General features: G+C 43.9%; 1 protein-coding gene across 1 annotated transcript; it reads right to left on the reverse strand.

The window, feature by feature from the left end:
* Positions 1-2,557: 2,557 nt before the first annotated feature.
* On the reverse strand, positions 2,558-3,964 carry LOC146062862 (paraneoplastic antigen Ma2-like). The gene has a single exon (XM_083174870.1). The coding sequence runs from the start codon at positions 3,962-3,964 to the stop codon at positions 2,558-2,560; it is 1,407 nt and encodes a 468-aa protein (XP_083030996.1).
* Between the last annotated feature and the right edge of the window lie 17,552 nt (positions 3,965-21,516).

Raw genomic sequence — 21,516 nt, forward strand, 5'->3', positions numbered from 1 at the left:
TTTCTACACTTGCGGCAATACTCATCAATGTCCCGATTCATTAAAGGCCAATACACCCTTTCAGCTACTAATTGTTGTGTTTTGTCATATCCCAAATGTCCATGTTGGTCATGCAGGGCACTCAACACCACCTGTCTTAGCTCCGCGGGTAGTACTAACTGGTCTTTGGTACTACCCTTGGGCGGGGTAGTTCTCCGATACAACATTCCTTGTTTTATCACTAAATTTCTTCTTTGACGACACAATATCTTATACCGTACAGTCGCTGGAGAGGTGCAATCTGGCTTGGAAGGATGTTGTATTTGCTGCAACATAGGACCTATCTCAAGGTCATCGGTCTGGGCTTTTCGTAACTGCTCCTGGGACCATTTAGGTAAATGTCTCATTTCTGCTGTTGTAATCCAACAATACATTAACGGTAAAGATCTTCCAGAAGCGCCTAATGCACTAACCCGTTCCGGCATTTGTTGGATACAGTGCACTTGATGACACAGCCCTTGTAGAGCCGGCGCCGGCACTTCTACCCATTCATCATTTTCACTAATATTGCGGGAATGAGGTACTCGCGATAATGCATCGGCATCGGTATTGTTGATCCCAGGCTTATATTTCAAATCAAAGGTGTAGTTGGACAGAGCTGCCAACCATCGATGCCCTGTTGCATCCAGTTTTGCCGTGGAGTTGATGTACGTAAGGGGATTGTTGTCTGTATGCACTGTGAAACGAACTCCGTATAAATAATCATGGAATTTTTCCACTACTGCCCATTTTAGCGCCAGGAATTCCAATTTATGGACCGCATAGTTCTTCTCACTACTGGAAAGACCCCGACTAACATAAGCTATGGGTCGCAGAACCTTCTCTTGCCATTGATAAAGTACCCCTCCTATTCCATCCATGGAGGCATCTACATGAACTTCATAGGGTAATTCTGGATTGGCATATGCTAATACGGGGGAGTGCGTCAACTGATGCTTTAATTGTTGAAACGAGCTGTCACACTCCGCTGTCCAACGTTCGCCAAACTCTTCTTGTGGCTTATAATACTTTCCCAGGTCCTGCCGAGGTGCCCCTACCGGAGGATACCCTTTGGTAAGTTCGGTGAGTGGTCGAGCAATTTGAGAATATTGATGGACAAAGCGCCTGTAGTAACCACTGAATCCCAAGAATGAACGTAACTCTTTCAATGTTGTGGGTTTAGGCCATTCCTTCACGGCCGCGATCTTATCAGGGTCAGTGGATACTCCCTCCCTGCTGACTACATGGCCCAGATATTTGACGGTGGTCTGGCACAGTTTACACTTGTCAATGGACAGCTTCAATCCCTTTTGATGTAATCTTTTCAGTACTTTCATTAATCGACGATTGTGTTCTTCTAAGGTCTTCCCGAACACTATGACATCATCGAGGTATACAAGTACTTCACGATAGCACATATCCCCTATTACTTTTTCCATCGTCCGTTGAAAAGTGGCTGGGGCCCCCTTTATACCTTGTGGCATTTTAAGAAATTCAAAAAATCCGATCGGACAAATAAAGGCTGTCTTGGCACAATCATCCGGATGCATGGGTATTTGATAGTATCCTGACCGTAGGTCAAGCACGGAAAACCATTGGCTCCCCTGAAGGCAGTCCAGCGCTTCTTCTACTTTCGGTACTGTGTACTGATCATCCAGAGTTCTATTATTAAGAGTTCGATAGTCAATACACAGTCTTATATCTCCGTTCTTTTTCCGTGCAACCACAATTGGAGATGCATACGGACTTTGGGATTCAGCTATTACTTGATTTTCAAGGAGAAATTTTAAATGAAGGCGCACATCGTCGAAGTCTGCCGGAGCCAATCTTCTTGACCTTTCACGAAATGGGGTATCATCAGTCATTCGTATTCGGTGTTCCACCCCGGTGGCCGTTCCTAAATCCCAATCGCTTAATGAATATACTGATTCAATTACTTTCATGTCACGGATGAGTTGTTCACGATCGTCATATGAGATATCGCTGCCATTGAAACATGCCAATATTCGGTGGTTGAAGGCGGAAAGGTCAACCGCATCAGTTCTGGAGGGGGCCATATCCTTGGGAGACGCAAAGAAATTGAGAGATTTTGCCTCGTGGTCAGACGAATGTGAGATGATGTTATCTTGGTCTTGGCACCACTTAGACAATGTTTTGAATAAATGTGAATTAGTCCCCACAATTACAGAAACAACATCTTGTCCGGAGGGAGGATCAGGACATACAAGGGCTAAAAAAGGCACGGGGTTTTGATACTCTGCAGTATTGTCCATAAACTGAATGTGAGTGGTCACATATCCCAAGTAGGGGTATTTTTGATGACTCAATCCCCATATCACTAGTCCATCTATAGGGTTCAAAGGTACGTCTGACAAATGATGATTGTACCATCCCTCAAAAATTATTGAGACTTGTGACCCACTGTCCAATAACACTCTACAATACTGTCCATTTATTAGCGCTGGAGCCATTGGGGCGTCCCCAACTAGACCAGGGTGTATTAAATTAGACCACTGGGTGTTCCCCATTGAAGTTACATCTATGAGTGGGGAGTCGATGCGGGGGTCATCGGCGTCCCTTGTACGTTTCCCGACTGTGTAGAATCCCGGGAGTCGGGATTAGTCATTCGTCGGCTATATCTTCCCCGTTGGGGGCATTCGAAACTACGATGGCCCAGTTGACCACAACTATAACAAGTATAGTTTCCTCTATCATCCGATCTTCGGTTATATCCTCTTCCACGATTCATAGGGGCTTCAGTCATCCCAGGCGCAGCTGGAGTCTGAAGGGCTATTATTTGATCTAATTTCTTCGTTTGCTCTTCCATAAGCTTATATAACCGGTCAGAGGCTAAAGGTACTTCAGTAGCTGGAATTACCACCTTGACTCGTTTGAGAGTCTTTTCTCTGTTTTCAATTTGCACTTCTTCCAATTTCACTTCTTTTATTAGCTCACTCAGAGTCGGGGCCTTGTCTTTGGAGATAGTACACCTAAGTAGTTGAGCCACTGGGTTGGATGTCAAAGCTCCCCGCAACACGTACTTCAGTCTTTTCTCATCCATTTCTGCCCCCTGAATTCCTCCTTTGTCTAGTAATTTATACAGAATCTTATTTAGACGATAGATGAAATTAGTAAGAGTCTCATTTGGTTCTTGGTATGTGTGATTAAGTCTAGATAATAAATCTCCTACATCCTCTAACGTTCCGAAGGAGTAGTCTAGGGCATCAAAATAATCTTTGAGTGTAGCATTACTATTACTCCTCCTGGTAGCTTGTATAATGCCCATGGCCGGCCCTCTAAGGCTCTCTACGATGCGTTGTTTTTTTATATGCTCCGGGCATCGCCATTCTTCTGAATGCTGGGTAGCAGTTTCCCTCCATGCCTCATAATTTTCTTCTCCCGTTGGAACTGGTACCAATCCCGAAAATATGCGTAACCGCCTATATCCTCCCTCATAATGCCACCTTTCCATCTGACTGACTACTCGGTCCATAACTCTATCCACCGACGGGTCTTGATCTGGTTCCCGAGTTGCATCAGTATCTAAGTGCGGACTAGTATGGGAGTCCTTGTCCCTTCCTCCATCTCCAGCATGGGTAGCATAACTTTCCAGTTGTATCTCTCTCTGTTCCTCTCCCGCACATTCCGGCCAGATAATCTTCCACCGTTGCGTGGGTGACTGGGAGGTTATAATCTGAGCTGGTATTAACGTAGAATCCAATTTGTTAAGGTTAGTAATCAATACTGCCCACACCTCTCCTTCGCCAACTCTGGATTTTTTATCGACCAATTTGGGTCGACGTACTCCATACAATCTATCAACTTCTTCCAGAATTTCTTCGTCAGACAGGTTGTCAAACTTTCCCACCATAGCAAAACTACAGCCCACAAATAATCCATGGAGCTGCATCCACTCCTGGAGTTCTTGGGAAGTTAGATGTTCCATGTTGGTAAACAGGAGATCCTGAGTTCGAATCTCAGCAGTGCCTCCAGATGTAACGCTGTTTTCCGCAATCTTGTTAGGTAGTGCCTCCACCCCAAGCAAGGTCGGTGGTACCGCCCACCAATCACTTATATATATATATATATAGTCGTTGACGACTATCGGGGTGAGCTTGGGGAATCACCCGGAATAATGGTCAGTGGGATTTACCATTTAAACAATTTATTTACACATAGGTAGGTAATGCATACAACAGTGTACCTTACACAATACAGTTGAGTAATAACAATATTTTCTATCACTAAAGAACTATTACTCTAACACTCACAATACTCAGAAATATTGAACTGGACCGGGCTTCGGTATGTACCTTACTCCTATTAATATGGCCAGAAGTATACCAATAACTTATATCCTCCGGTACTATATATGCCCGTACACCTTAACATAGATGTTATACGATAACCATGTTTTTTAGTAACAATCTTAACTATGTTTTTCTTAACACTTCTATACTTTACATGACAAAGCGCCTTATTTCAATTACAGGTGATCACCCTACTACCTCCGGTAGAAAAGTCGGTAATCAAGTCCCTATTATCCCTACAGGTATGAACAAGGGTGAGTATGGTGAAGGTTCCTCAGTGTGGTAATTAATGATCCGACTACAATTGCAGGTCAGATATGTCACTTGCTATGCCATACCCCTAAAGACTTGGATAAGTAGACAATGCCTTAAAGACCATGAATCACTTTTATTCGGTATAGCCCCTATATGGACGCGGTCTAGGAAGAGCGTCCCCTGGCTCGTGGAGAACCGGGTTTAGCTCTGTGGCGTAATTCCACCAAGTCACTTCGACGAAATTCTGTTCCTATAGTAATCCTTGTATTTATATAACTGGCTTTCCCTGTAGCTACTAATAGTATCCAGGTGCTGGTATTAAGGTATCCCCACTGGTGGATGAGAAATTATCGTTATAATAAGCTGTCTCTTCTTAATTTATGTGATGACTGCCTTTAGCGTCGGCTACCCTATGGTCCTGCGATGTGTTCCCTGAACAGCTCAGTATTTCAGTAGTGTCATTACCTAGCTTCCCCAGGCGGTTTCACCGGGTTTCGCTATAGGTATCATCAGCAGTAGCCAACTTTACACCTGACGGGTCAATATCGATGTTCCTTTTCTTGAATGCTGGCAATTCCTCACAATATAAGGATATTAATAAACTGTATCTTCTTGAAGTGTGGATTAGACACAAAGTATTTGTAATCCAAATGTAACTGTTAAAATAATAAAGCTAATAAACTAGACAAATTGTATCCACTCAATAAACTCCTTCTGTGTGAGATCTGTTACTTTGCAGAGTACGTTGGTTTCCCAGTAAAGTAGATGACGGATCAGCCTATAAAGCATATATTCCACTGCATATTATTGACAGAATAAGTTGTATAAGGAGATTTAGTTTTCTATAATGTAACTGGTGGATTGCTCTGTATGTCAAACATTTTCATAAGTGGATAGTACTGACTGCAGTTTATTTGGATGACAGATGATACTAATAAGCACTCTCCAATCTTTATCACTCCTGTAGCTCTGAGGTAACTATTAAGTCCCTAATAGGATGATGTGTAGTTTACTCAATATCCTGGTCAGCTATCCCTCTTTGTGCACACTCAGTGTATAGTCTAAACAGCTGCCTCGCTACTACAGTTTTCCATCCTAAACCAGCTTTCCTCCCTCTTCTTTAATGTTGCTTCCAGGACGGTAAGGCTGGAGGGGTGAATCACTGCCCTTAGGTAAGGTTAAGGGGAACTCTCCTCACTATCTGTACTCAAACGCTGCAGGGTAAACACTGTATATGCTGTGACCAGTGCCATATATATTATTACAGTCTATGAGCACCCCAATGTATATAGTAAATGCTGGTTTTACACACTTCTGCACTTGGCTTTCAACAGATGGCTGTTCCCTATTCTGTGCAGATGCAGCCGTAAGTCACCTGTTATCTTCACTACGCACGGGAGCACACTAGGTCCGTGGCGGTTAATATGAGTTTCTGTGCACAGCCTAATAATAATTAATGTCACACTGAGCTGACCTCTGCTCTGCCAGGCTGACTGACTTTATCTGTGATCCTCCTTCTCAATGACTGTAAATCACTGTATTACGGGGAGAATGCAAGTGGCTGGTCACCTCTGATCTATACCACAGCTACAAGCTATATTTTATGCAGCCAGCTGGTGTCAGCAAAAACTCCTTGACAATTTGGTCAGCTTTCTGTCCTAACTCGGGCTTTTCACAATAAAAGCTGTAAGTAAATACTGTGATGAACCAATTAGGTCATTGAATGGGACAGTCTTATTTCTCTCTCTCGTAGCTGCTCTGATCTGATGTATTTTTATGGTTAATCACTCAGTCCTTGATGACCTCCCCTTATATGGCTAGGAGTGGGGGTGTGAGATATGAGGGGTGTTCCCTATGTTGCTCACTAGACAGCCACTCACCACCCCCTCTGTTACTTTACAATTATCGGCTCCGCCTCTGATGCCTCCTCTTTCTGTGACACCTTGATCGGGACCTCCCCGCCCAGAAGCTTTGTACATACGACTGAGCTGGCTGCTGGCAATCATCCAGGACAGGAGAGATACTGTACTGCCCCGCTGTCAGCCACGGGTAAGAATGTCTCTCACTCCCTCAGCTGTGCTGTCCACCCCTGCGATGCTGCACGGCTCTGATATACTTTAAGCCTGAGGTAACAACTGCGTCCCTCTGCTCTACCTCTCCCCCTTTTATATCCTCCGTTTGAGCGGGCTCCTCATTCCCTGCCCCTCGCGCACCCCAACTTTATTTAACCCTATATGTGGGCAATAAACGAAAGAATCAATTCCAAGTCTCTCCCCCACATGCAGCAATAATGGTGCAGTCCGCCAAGATCTGCCATAGGGCATAATAATTGGAATTATCCATATGTTACAGTAGGAAGGGATGTTCCCTTATACTCGGTCGCTCCTTTATTAGAGAAACTATTTCTGATATACATATCTGTTTATTGACAAATATATAGTCCTTTTAGATTAGTTGAACCCATTTGGGTTATATTAACCCTTGCTGTATTTCCTCTGTGAGGAAGCTAATACATGTGCAGTCTCTTCCTATATATGCATATATACAGTACTTCTATAAAGTCCAAGGTTATTACTCAATAACTACATTTTTTATATTTATAACACTCTTACACAGTTTTAAAACCTTTTGTACCTTTCCTGTTCACATATACATATATAGATATGAAAGGGTATTACACATACCTCCCAACTTAGGTCATTTTGAAATCAGGACCTGCACAGCTGTCCTGAAAAGGGGACCTATCCACCTGGTGGATGGGCGTGGCAACAGGTACAGGGAGCATAGTCTGGCACCACGACTCCCTTTTTCGTCATATTCGGGGGCATGCCCAGTGCTCCCCTAGCAGATGAGCAGCCCCCAGAGCTCCCTCCCTGTCTTGCTGTAATCAGGAACATTGGGATGTATGAAGTAGCAGAAGTTTCATAAGTCAAAAGAACCAATGGAGGAAGTGAAGGCTTCCCTAACAAAGTTTGGATTAAGGACATCTGCGTTCGTCTATTTTCTGAACAAAATACAAACAATGACTAAAGAATAAGCTTGCACATTACTACAAACCCAAGGCATCGTGCAGTGGACTTCGGAAATTACCTTCCAGATATATTGGTGCTGTAGATATTAATAGTAGACATCTGTCAATCAACACACACTTGACTGCTACACGAAAATAATTATGTGGTAAGCCACATTTTTGGATGACTTTTCAGTTGTATAAATGTATTTTTAAAGGCTAGAGGAAAAAAAATATATATATTTGGACACAGAAGTTTTGACGTTAAACATCTGACAATTGATGTAATCTTTGACAAATACTTATTTTTATTTCTTGACGATGTGTTTGATTAAAAATAAATATATGATCAATCATGTTCCAATTTAAAAAGGTCTGATGAATTAGAAAGAATTATGAACAGTTATTTGTCAAAAATTCCAGCCTTCCATGTAGGAGTAATTCTCATTAAATATCATTTCTATTGAAATAAATACAGAATAGGAAACCATTATTTATGGTAAAATAAAAGTATATCTCTCCAGTACAAAACTAATTACAGAAATAAAATTAAATCTTGTAACTGAGTAACTGTAAACGCAATAAATGTCTATCCTTTTAAAATGTGAAATAAGATTGATAAGCCATATGCTTGAATACCGGTGAGCCAACTATTTTATAAGCAAAAGATTAAAACAGTCATAACGTATCCCCAAAGGCCTGCGCACAGAAAATTATATATTTTTTTTCCAATTTCATTTCCTGGTTAGTAGCAATAAGAAAAAAAAAATCACTATTGGCTTTATAATGCACATTTAAAAATGCAGTTTTCAACATGATCATACACATATGTCTAGATATTTTTATACAAAAAAAGAAAAAAATCATCATTGTTAGAATATCATTAAAAGATCCAGCCAATTTCCCTTCAGCAATTGTTCAAATAATCTATGGCTTGTGGAAAAGCATTTTGGTCTTTAACCCCCTAATTACAAAAGGGTCTGAAACACACGTCATGGCCCAGATTTACATTGTTTATCTCTAAATATGTCTTTTGGAATTTTTTGCCAATCACTTTTGGGATGTTTTGGTAAAAGATATAATATAAAAAAAGTTTAATTTGACAAAATAAATTGAAAAATTTACCTTAAAAGCCAGAGAGTTGCAGGCTGTGTGGGTGATTTAAAGCGGCAATCATTTATTTGGCAAAACATGGTTGGTTTTGCTGTGTTAATTATTGCAGCTTTAAAAATACAGGCAATCTCGTGCTGCACTGCCTGCAGGCTCGGACTGGCCTGGGGGGGGAACCGGGGAATCCCCCGGTGGGCCCCGGTGATTTTGGACCCCGCCCACTTGTTTAGGGGGGCGGGGCTATCACTCTTTATCCCCCCTCCCCGCAGCCGCAATAGCAAAGGCACTGCGGCTGCAAGCAGGGCTGAGGAGCTGGAACCCTGTCGCGCTGCGTCATGACGTCAGACGCCACAGTGACAGTTGTCCCAACTCCCGCCGGCACAGCACATCAGGCCACCTGATTCAGGCGGGTCTGCACAGGATGGGAGCAGCCACCGCCGGGGCCCCAAACAGCAGCACAGATCCCCCCCCCCAGCACGATAAGAGCTGCGGGGGTAGAGAGAAAACTGCTTTTGTTCCCCGTCTGCAAACTGGTAGGTAACTAGCCTAACCATTTGCAGTATTAACTTTTTTATATTCTGTGTTGTTGTTTTTTAGGGGTATGCGCTGTATTGTGTATGTGTGTGTGTATGTATGTATATGTGTGTGTGTATGTGTATGTATGTGTGTGTGCGCCATATTATCTGTGTAGGGAGGATCTATGTAATGTACTATATTGGGGGCCTATGTGCTGCACTATTTGAGTGGGGGGACCTATGTAATGTATGTTATTGGGGGGCCTATGTGCTGTACTATTTGAGTGGGGGGACCTATGTATGTTATTGGGGGCCTATGTGCTGCACTATTTGAGTGGGGGGACCTATGTAATGTATGTTATTGGGGGCCTATGTGCTCCACTATTTGAGTGGGGGGACCTATGTAATGTATGTTATTGGGGGCCTATGTGCTGCACTATTTGAGTGGGGGGACCTATGTAATGTATGTTATTGGGGGCCTATGTGCTGTACTATTTGAGTGGGGGGACCTATGTAATGTATGTTATTGTGGGCCTATGTGCTGCACTATTTGAGTGGGGGGACCTATGTAATGTATGTTATTGGGGGCCTATGTGCTGCACTATTTGAGTGGGGGGACCTATGTAATGTATGTTATTGGGGGCCTATGTGCTGTACTATTTGAGTGGGGGGGACCTATGTAATGTATGTTATTGGGGGCCTATGTAATGTATTATATGGGGGGACCTATGTGCTGTATTATTTGAGTTGGTGGGACCTATGTAATGTGTTTTTATTGGGGGCCTATGTGCTGTACTATTATCTGAGTGGGGGACCTATGTAATGTATTATATGGGAGGGCAAAGGCGAATCTAAAGGGTGCACCGGACCACCTAGTCTTAAGGTGTGTACAGATGGCACATATGCCGTGCTATGCGAGTCCCGATACGATCAGCTGGTATCCGGACTCGCATCGCACGGCATGCGGCAGGGGCACAATTTAGACTATATAGTGCAGATCTGCCTGCCCTCACTATATCGCTGCAGATTTGTGCTCACTTGGGAGCGCGCATTGGCAGCGCATCGGGCTCGTTAGCCCTAAAAAGCCACCAATCAACATGCGATATGGCTTCCGATTTTCACTAAATCGGGAACATCGGAATCCATATCACCCCCGTGTGTACACACCATAAGGAATTGCTTGTTGCCAAGGAGGATGTCTCACGCCGCTGAACACACCTAATTGAAATAAATGACAGCCGGGCAGAGAGCGATGTGCGCTGCCCTGCTGTAGTCTAAGCAGTGGCATCGATATTTTCAGTTTTCCCTCTGGACCGCCGGCAGCCAATCAGGAGCGGCATTGGTGGTATTGGTAGCTGCTCCTGATTGGCTGCCGGACATCAGTGCGAGAACTGAAAATATCGATGTTACTGCTTAGACTACAGCCGGGCAGCGCACAGCGCTCTCTGCCCGGCTGTCATTTATTTCAATTAGGTGAGTCCAGCGGCGTGAGTCATCCCCCTTGGCAACAAGCAATTCCTTAGACTAAACAGCCGGCTCTCTGCCCGGCTGTCATTTCTTTAGGTGCATCCAGTGGTATGACATCCTCCTTGGCAATTAGCAATTTCCTCCCCACCTTGGCAACAAGCAATTCCCTCCCCCAATGGGCATTACGTTGTGGTCTAAAGTGTAATACCACGCACAATTTTGTGATGCCACGCCTCCGTCCCATGAGGCCACTCCCCATTTTCGCCGCACGGCTTCGCCGCGCAAAGGTCCCCCTTGCTCGTGAGTTTGGATTTGGGAACAGCCATTACCATATTTCTACATTCACCTATTGGGGGGGGGGGCGTGCGCCCCTATGTGCTGTACTATTATCTGAGTGGGGGACCTATGTGCTGTATTATGTGTGGGGACCTACATGCTGTACTATTATCTGTGTGTGGAGGACCTATGTGCTGTATTATATGTGGGGGGACATACGTGCTGTACTATTATCTGTGTGTGCAGGACCTATGTGTTGTAATATCTGGGGGGGGTGGTATTTGCTGTATTATCTATGGGACCTATGTGCTTTATTATCAACGTGGGGGATTTATGGATCAAATGTCACACACCTGTGATTTTGGGCCAATTTTGCCCGATTATCGGCCCAAAGTGCAGAAATCGGATGAAATTGGCCCAAAATTCTATAGTGTATAGCCACTCCTCTCTGGTCAGATGGCCACACCCCTTCAAAAAGACCACGCCCCTTGGTGGGCCCCTGTGAGTGCATTTCCCTGGTGGGCCCGTCGTGCCCCAGTCCGACACTGACTGCCTGCAACTATTATTCTAAGATGTTAATTTTATTGTTATTGTCCTATATTTATATGGTGCCACAAAGGATGTTCAGCATCTTACGAAGTACATTAACCCCTTCCCGACATTGCCTTTTATGGTAATTTTTTTTTTTTTTTTTCCTCCTTGCGTTCAAATAAGCGTAACTTTTTTAATTTTCCGGCTATATAGACACATGAGGGCTTTTTTTTTGCGGGACAAGTTGTACTTTTTAATGGTACCATTTACTATACCGTATAATATTCTGGGGAATCAGGAAATAATTCAATGTGGGGTAAAAAGAAAAAAAAACGCAATTCCACAATTTTGCGCTGGTTACGGTTTTTTTGGAGTTCATAGTTCGTTTAAAATGATGGGTTATCTTTATTCTATGGGTCGTTACGATTCCGGTGATACCAAACTTATATAGTTTTCGTTACATTTTACCACAAAAAAAAAAAATAGAAAATGTTACGGTTTTTCGAATTTGCGTCGCGTCGCCATGTTCTGCGGCTTATAACTTTTTTATTTTTCCACCTACGGACCTGGGTGAGGGCTCATTTTTTGCGGGCTGAAGTGTACTTTTTAATTAATACCATTATGGGATATGGGCGACTTTCTGATCTCTTTTAGCTATTTTTTTTTGGGTAGGCGATGCGACCAAAAAACGTAGTTTTGGCGTTGGGGATTATTTTCCGTTTACGCCTTTAACCGTGCGGGATAACTAATGTTATATTTTAATAGATCGGACTTCTAGGAACGCGGCGATACCAAATATGTTTATTTTTTTTATTTTTTATTTATTTTTATTTGGGAAATGGGGAAAGGGGGGTGATTTGAACTTTTAATATTTTTTTATTTTTTTTTTATTTTTAAACTTTATTTTTTTTTTTTTTTTACTTTTACTACAAGGCCCCCTAGTGTACTTGACCACTAGGGGGCGCGATCGCCTGTACTAGGTTCAGCCATAGAGCTCTATGGCTGAACGTAGTGATTTTATGCACTTCCTATTACATCCTGCCTCAGGCAGGATATGATAGGTATGCAGACACGGCCAGCACAGGGGTCTACATTAGACCCCTGGCTACCATGGCAACCGATCGGCACCCTCCGATCTCGCTGCGGGGGGCCCCGATCGGCGCCGGAGGGGGGCGCCCCCCCTCCGATCAGCTATTTAAGCACTGCGGTCGCTTTGCCCGCGGTGCTTAAAGGGTTAAACGGCCACGATCGGTGAACTCGCCGCTCGTGGCCGTGAGAGCAGGGACCTGGCTGTAATATACAGCCATTACCTGCTCTCTTTCAAGCCAGCTCACTCCGTGAGCTGGCTTGATTCCCCCGCAACCGACATATGACGTATATATACGTCATATGTCGGGAAGGGGTTAAATGGAACAGTATCAAGGCTGGTGTTAGGTACCCCCTGCATGCTATAAATTTGTGCCTTCCCATACTTTACAAAGGGACAGCGCACACAGAAAGAGGTGTGGTCTCACAAGAAAGGGGCATGGCTACACAATTGTAACCTAATTTCAAATTACGCAACACACAATCTTTTTCACATCACACAGTACATAGGGGGTTATATTGGTTCACTCTTTCTGACAAAATCCTTCTTAGATGGACAAAACCATGTGCACTGCAGGTGGGGCAGATGTAATTTGTGCAGAGAGAATTAGATTTGGGTGGGGTTTTACTTCAAAGTGAGATCTATATTGCAGTGTAAAAATAAAGCAGCCAGTATTTACCCTGCACAGAAACAAAATAACTTACCCAAATCTAATTCTCTCTGCACATTTTACATCTGCCCCCCCTGCAGTGCACATGGTTATGTCCATCTAAGAAGGATTTTGTCAGAAAGAGTGAACTAGAATAAGGCCCATCGTTCCTCTTATTCATATTACGCTACACAGTAGTACCCTTTACGCATAATGCCCACACTAGTAGCCAGAGCTGCCAAGAGAAATCCTGGGCCCTGGAACAACAGCGTCACGGGGCCCCCCTGGAATGGCGAGCTACAGAAAAGAGGTGTTACCATTAAAGGATATAGGGGTGTGTACCACACCATATACCCTTTATGCAACACAATAGTAGACTCCTTATGCTTGCCCCTTACACATTATGCTACACAGAATGAGCCAAAATTCACATGATGGGGGAAATTTACCAATATGAAAAACCTAGTTTTTCGTATTGGTATTTTCCCTACGACTGCATACGACTGTTTAAGTCATATGCAAAGTCGTGTTCCGGAGGATCAGTTACAAAGCAGTCATATACGACTGCTTTGTAACCCACCGATGTCGTAGGAATTCGTATTAGCGGCCGTATATACGGCCGCTAATACGAACTATTTCTAGCAGTCTGCACGGATCAGTCAGATCCGTGCAGGCTGCAATGTGTAAAAAAAAATAGAAAAATAAATACATTTTAAAAAAAAACGGCGTGGGGTCCCCCCCACAGCCGAAACCAGCACCAGGCTGACAGAGCCTGGAGCCGGTAATTAAAAATCAGGGAACCCGACAAATAGGGGTTCCCCGATTTTTAACAACCAGCCCCAGGCTCCTGCTATGGGGCTGGTTCCCAAAATACGGGGGACAAAATGACTAGGGGTCCCCCGTATTTTAAGAACCAGCCCCAGGCAAAACCAGCCAGCAGGGTAATGCCACAGCCGGGGGGAGACTTTTTATACAAGTCCCCCCGGCCAAAGCATTCATCCCTACCGACCAGTCAGCCTGGCCAGGGGCCCTGGGGGAGTGGGGACCCCCCCAATAAAGGGGTCCCCCCCCCTCCAGGACTTACCTGACCAGGCTGAAGCCTGGTGCTGTCCTCGATGCCCCTGGGCGGTGGGCATCGAGCTGATGGTATGGTGTAAAAAATAGAATAAAAACCATTGTCTTTTACTGGTGAACTATGAGTCCCAGCAAGCCTCCCCCGCAAGCTGGGACTTGGAGAACCACAAGTCCCAGCCTGCGGGGCATTAAAGGGCCCGCTGGGTCTTGTAGTTCCACAGTAAAAGAAAGAGTTAAATAAACACACTGACACACGTGAAAAATAAAAGTTTAATACACACATTACATACATACTGATACTTACCTTTCTTGATCCTGTAGGTAGCCCTGGTCCTGATGTCCTGTGTCGTCCATGTCGGCTGTCTGCGTCGTCCTCCAGGTCCATGTCGACGGTCCGTGTCGTCCTCCAGGTCCATGGCGGTGTCCGGGTCCGAAGAAATCCATGTTGGAGCTGTGGAAGGAAATCCTACTCACCTGGTCCTGCGCTGAAGAAGTCTTCTCTTGATCCGACGTAATCCAGGTAATCTTCATGCTGTCGCCGGTCCCCGCTGTCTGCGCTGTCTCGGCATCGCGCTGAGGAGAGATGCTGAGAAGTTTCATATTCGGCGCCTCTCCTCAGACTGAATTCTATTGGCCGCCTAGCAGGCCAATCAGGAGCCGAGAAAGTCGGCTCCTGATTGGCCTGCTAGGCGGCCAATAGAATTCAGTCTGAGGAGAGGCGCCGAATATGAAACTTCTCAGCATCTCTCCTTAGCGCGATGCCGAGACAGCGCAGACAGCGGGGACCAGCGACAGCATGAAGATTACCTGGATTACGTCGGATCAAGAGAAGACTTCTTCAGCGCAGGACCAGGTGAGTAGGATTTCCTTCCACAGCTCCAACATGGATTTCTTCGGACCCGGACACCGCCATGGACCTGGAGGACGACACGGACCGTCGACATGGACCTGGAGGACGACGCAGACAGCCGACATGGACGACACAGGACATCAGGACCAGGGCTACCTACAGGATCAAGAAAGGTAAGTATCAGTATGTATGTAATGTGTGTATTAAACTTTTATTTTTCACGTGTGTCAGTGTGTTTATTTAACTCTTTCTTTTACTGTGGAACTACAAGACCCAGCGGGCCCTTTAATGCCCCGCAGGCTGGGACTTGTGGTTCTCCAAGTCCCAGCTTGCGGGGGAGGCTTGCTGGGACTCATAGTTCACCAGTAAAAGACAATGGTTTTTATTCTATTTTTTACACCATACCATCAGCTCGATGCCCACCGCCCAGGGGCATCGAGGACAGCACCAGGCTTCAGCCTGGTCAGGTAAGTCCTGGAGGGGGGGGACCCCTTTATTGGGGGGGTCCCCACTCCCCCAGGGCCCCTGGCCAGGCTGACTGGTCGGTAGGGATGAATGCTTTGGCCGGGGGGACTTGTATAAAAAGTCTCCCCCCGGCTGTGGCATTACCCTGCTGGCTGGTTTTGCCTGGGGCTGGTTCTTAAAATACGGGGGACCCCTAGTCATTTTGTCCCCCGTATTTTGGGAACCAGCCCCAGAGCAGGAGCCTGGGGCTGGTTGTTAAAAATCGGGGAACCCCTATTTGTCGGGTTCCCTGATTTTTAATTACCGGCTCCAGGCTCTGTCAGCCTGGTGCTGGTTTCGGCTGTGGGGGGGACCCCACGCCGGTTTTTTTTTTATTTATTTAATTTTTCTATTTTTTTACACCGAAGCCTGCACGGATCTGACTGATCCGTGCAGGCTAAAACGCAAATACGACATGAAAATGGTGTTCTATTTTCCTGTCGTATTTGCATGCCTGTTTTACACCACTAAGCAGCCGTATTATCAGTACGGCTGCTTAGTAAATCAGAAACCACCATTCTTTTGAATGGTGATTTCTGTCGTATTCTATCGATGGTGTAGACATTCGTATTTGTAAATACAAATACGAATGTTCCATCTTTAGGACTACGAATTGTTGTATTTTTGGGATTGTAAATCCCGAAAATACAAATTCGTAAAAAAAAGGTGTATTTCTCCCTACGAATACACCTTTTTTCTACGAATCCATTTTAGTAAATTTCCCCCGGAATGTCTTAAAATTCACATTATGCCACATGGAATGACACAAAATTCACATTATGCCACACAGATTGAGGATCGCTGTTAAATAAGGGGAAAATAAACTGATTTCTTATGTATTGTTGGTGTAAATGGATTGCTCCATGAACCAATCAGTAGCACATCTTAATAGTGCCACTTGGGAAAACATCTTAATAGTGCCGCTTGGGAAAATGATTGGGAAACTAAATCCACCATCTCCCCTGGGGAGACATAATATAGCGATTGGCATCCTGGGTTATTTGCCTTACCGGATACATTTTGACACAAGAGATTTATAATTGCTAATGTACACTTTATCCCACGTAAGTATTTAAAAAAGGCTTTTGCATATTTTAAAATGGTGAAGCGTAGGGTCAGCCAGAATAAGAGACAGAGACAGACCCAATGGGAGGGATTTGTTATAATTGACCTTGAAGCCTGAGAACAAACCAAACTCATCTATAATGGACATGAGTATAGGTACTGAGAAGTGAGGATTTGATAAAAATATGAGTATATCATCTGCAAAAAAGCTCAGCTTGATCTGAACATCTCTCCCCGGTATGCCAGCGAAGGCTGGTGTGGTACGAAGTTTGATCGCCAATGGCTCCAAGGCAAATGCAAATAGTAGAGGTGGTAGTGGACAACTCTGGCGAGTGCCTTTAAGTATCAGAAAAGGTGGGGATAGATGGTTATTGGAGAGTATTTGAGATGATGCAGTGGAGTCCCGCAAGGTTCAATATTGGGACCCACCTTGTTTAATATATTTATTAATGATATTGGAAGTGACATAGCGAGTAAAATTGCAATATTTGCGGATGACACGAAATTCAGTAAGGAAATTAACTGAGGAGAGGATGTGGAAACCCTACAAAGTGACTTAAATAAACTGGAAAGGTGGGCGGAAGGGTGGAAAATGCAGTTTAACGTTGATAAATGTAAAGTAATTCATTATGGGAACAAAAATGAACCAGCTATAGGGAAAGGAACAAGTAGAGATAGCGCTAGGAACAAACAGGCATTAATAGTAATGATGCACGCCAGTGAAAATGGATTGTAATCAATATAAAACTTATATTAATAAATTAAATAAATATACATAAAAATAACAATAGCATATTTAATAAGTATATGATTATGTACCAGCCGATACAGCAAAAAAATATAGAACAAATTAAAAATATATTAAAACTATAACATGCAAAAAGAGGTTTTTTTTTTATTTTCTGGCTGAATAAGCCTAAATGGTAGTCCACTGTAAATCAATTGGGCAGTGAGTAGTGAGCCAGTAGTTGGTAGCATAGGTGCCGATTTATGTTTTTGCTGGTGGGTGCTCAAGCCAAAAATATAGGGGAGTGGCTTCATGGAGAATGGGCGTGGCCACAAAAAGAATACCAATTTATATTACACAGCACAGTTGTCACCAATATTCAAATTACGGCAGCAGTGCCAAATACATAAATGCCCCCCCCCCACAGTACCTGTGCTGGCTACGAGGGAGGGGGATTGCGGTGGGACATGGGCAGATGGGCCGATGCTGAGCTGCTCAGTCAGTGCACGGTATGCAGCACCGGCGTCTGACATCAGGCGCTGGCACCGCACAGCACGCACAGAGCCCACACAGGCTGGCCCGCCCCACATCCACGTATTACTCCGCGGACGGAATACTTCCCGCCATCCCAGCATACTGTTTCCCAAGTGCCAGGTCCGGCGATGTAGGTGCTGCAGCCGCAAATTTGCACGTTAATACGGCGGCCCAGCGGAGGGACTCGGGCCCGTGGGTGCTCACCAATTTCCGTGGGTGCTCAAGCCCTTGAGCACCCACAGAATCGGCGCCTATGGTTGGTAGTTGCTCAATGTATTGCCATTTAGGTTGCAGTAATACTGAGATAATGGCTGCAGTGGACTGATAGATACCAGAGTACCTTGATATTAAGGGACTATATCCTGGTTTAAAGTCCAGACTCCCGTGTGCCTGCCAGCGTTGGATGGATGCTAGAGCAATCAGAAGCTGACGCGTTTCCCCGCCTTCATCTGTCGGAGGCTTTATCAAAGATCAAGTGTCCTTGGAGTGTTGTTTTTGGCTATTTGGTCTATGGTTGAACTATTAATCTATAATAGTGCGGTCCAGTCAGATTGTTTCTCTTACACTAGAGCAGGATCACTGTATCCTCTCACCATGGGCGCACTGTCACATGGTTCTCCTCAGACAGGAGTCACGTGGACAGTCACTGCTGCAAAAGGCTCACTAGCCACTGACAGGCTGAGTGCACTGTCACTTAAGAGTGCAACAGCATACGGGGCCAATGGGGTCACCTACTACTAGGGATGGCAAGAGTAAGGGGCCATACAGCCCACCGGCTGTGGGGACAGGTATAGAGCGCACCATATTAACACCAACAGAATGCTGAATTTGACCCTGACTCCCTTTCTATCCATAACCCTGCCATTTATCACCCCCCTTGGTCCCACCTTATCATCGTTATATTTAAGATTAAATTTGCATTGCAGCACATGCCACGCTTGCCCAACATTGAAAAAAACCTGCACCCTCTTCTGTTTTCAGTGTGAATGAGGCAGAATGACCGATTTCTCATTTATTATTTTTTTTATTTATAATTATAATAATGATGTTGGATTTATATTCTATTTGTAAAGCCTATAATACCCCATGTATTATGATCTTGTCCCCTACCCCCCCCCCCCCTTTTATCTTTTTGTTTTGTAACCCTTCCCTTTTGCAAAAAAAATCTCTTTTCAATAAAGATGATTGATGATAAAAAAAAGTGTGGAGGCCAAGGTGTTCAAACGACACTATATTACTGAATGCACCAATCGGAGGTGGAGACAAGGCTTCAGGAGACAAAGCTAGGCTCTGTGCCAACTGTGGAACCATTGGATTTCCACCATCAAGAAAAAAACCAACAAGCACCTGTAATTAACCATTAATGGTTGTTAAAAAAAAAAAAAACACCATAGCAGGGAGACAAAACGTACACCCCAAACCTGTCCAGCCCAGGTCTGGGAATCCTTGGGAAGTGGAGACCCCTCTTAATAAATGGCCTCCCCTCCTATCATTGACCCCACCACAGAAAATAGGTCTTGTTCCTGAAAGCTCTGACAGTACGTTGGGAACTATGGTTTTGTAAATCTGCAATTTTGATTGTAAAATATTCCATCGATGTTCAGCAATTTTGTTTAGACATCAAACATCAAATTGACCCCTTTACCCTTTATGACCACTTGCCAATTTAAATGGACATTGCAATTATTGCGTGGACTATATTCTGGTGACGGTTGTCATTCAAATCCCAATGTCCATTTAAATGTTCAAAAAATACTGTGAACATTTTCCAGCAGATGCCAGCGTATCAAAATATTGAATTAAAATGAATCGCGATGTTTTGGTGTACGAGTTACAGTACAATGCTTTATGTACTAGAAATTAAAATGGCCAAAGCATACTTTTACGGCCTCATTTGTCTACTTTACCAGTGTCATCACGGAGATACACCAGAAATATGCCATGGGTCATAAAGAGTTTAAGTTAGCTAGTCACAGATCCTGAGCAATTTATATGTGTCCATGATAAAGTGGATATTATAACCCTACATACAGAACACTGCCCAAATAATGTTAATAGTGGGGTGAAGCAGATATTTCCAGTGAAAGGCAAGTTGACATTTGCATTTAAAATATGTTCCTGTCTGGGGCGATATCTGTGGGAAATAGGTTGGGAGAGTAAGGGATAGAGGAAAGACACGAAAGCATGTATTCCCATAGTCTTCCCACATACTGTATGTGCTTCCAGTATGTTTGCTCGGTCAACCAGAGACATTATATGTGGAACAGGGATCATTGCTGGCCACAAGAATCTCAACATAAATCGGGGGAGGTAAGAAAAACTGTATATCCCAGTACTCCTCAGGCGAACAGGGGTATCCAATCCATGACCTCAGTGTTGTGAGGCAGTAATGCTAACTATTACACTGTCCATGCTGACCCATTTCAATGTAACATGCAAGAATAGCCCAAAATATTTTAAAATATTTTTTTTAAATCAGGACGCCAAAAACAAACTTCCTTTGCCTGGAAACGAGCCTAACTTTTACTGGTACATGAGAACACAAATTATACACTAAATACAGAACTCGACCTCTCTCATATAATTAAAATCTTAACTGCTTTAGTGTTAAAATGTAAATAGGAATCCGTACAGCAGCTGTTACATAAGTATTGGAGAATCAATCATTTCTGGCAAGTGGAAAAAAATAATTTTCCATCAATCAGAACTTAGTGTATCTTGTTTAGCGGAATGAGCTGGTACATTTGCTTGGATATAATTTTTCAATGTACGATAATAAAATGAATGTAATGGTATTATATAACAGAGTGTCTTTTGACAATCAGCCATTTCCCCGGAGAATCATGCATTTATACCACTTAAAATTATTATAAAATGAGTGGTGAAATGAGATTTAGCTTGACAAGGCATAATTCAAATAAACTAACATGGTTCTTAATATAAAATAACTAGATGGAGCATAAATGTTATCAGCAGATCAGTATACTTTTATATTACAATATGCTCTTTGTTTGCAGCCCTTTAGACCAAATAAGTAACTTTTACCGCTTTCACATTGCACCTAAGTACCGGGTTCATGCTGGTTCGACCTGTCAGTTGGTGAGATGTGAAAGGGGTTACCGGGTTCTGCAAACCGATAGCAACACGGAAATACGAATCGGTAAAAAAAAAGGGTTCTTACCAGTTTGTTGCTGTGTTGCTTTGCGGTATGCGCAAAACGCTGCCTCCTCCCCTGCCCCCAAAGATGCTCCACTGCTCTGCCGCTCCCTGGATGACGTTAGTGAATCGGCAATATTGCCAGTTCGCTGGCGAGGTCTGAACAGACCAAAATGCTTGGTCGCACCAGAACTAAACTGTTTCAAAGTCCCAGTGCGACCCTGCATTTGGGGTCTGAAAGCAGTATTTAAATGGATTAACCAGTCCATAGAGATAACAGTGATCTCTATAGACACAAATGCAATATAGCTATTTTCACAATACACAAATTACCATTATATATGGATGGAGAGCTGTATATAATCACTGAACAAACAT

The sequence above is a fragment of the Crinia signifera genome, chromosome 3 (assembly GCF_055691185.1).
Source record: "Crinia signifera chromosome 3, ASM5569118v1, whole genome shotgun sequence".
Lineage (NCBI taxonomy): Eukaryota > Metazoa > Chordata > Amphibia > Anura > Myobatrachidae > Crinia > Crinia signifera.

Bases quoted from the DNA above. Each gene is read 5' to 3' on its own strand.
- LOC146062862 (XM_083174870.1), bottom strand. From the start codon at position 3,964: ATGGAACATCTAACTTCCCAAGAACTCCAGGAGTGGATGCAGCTCCAT.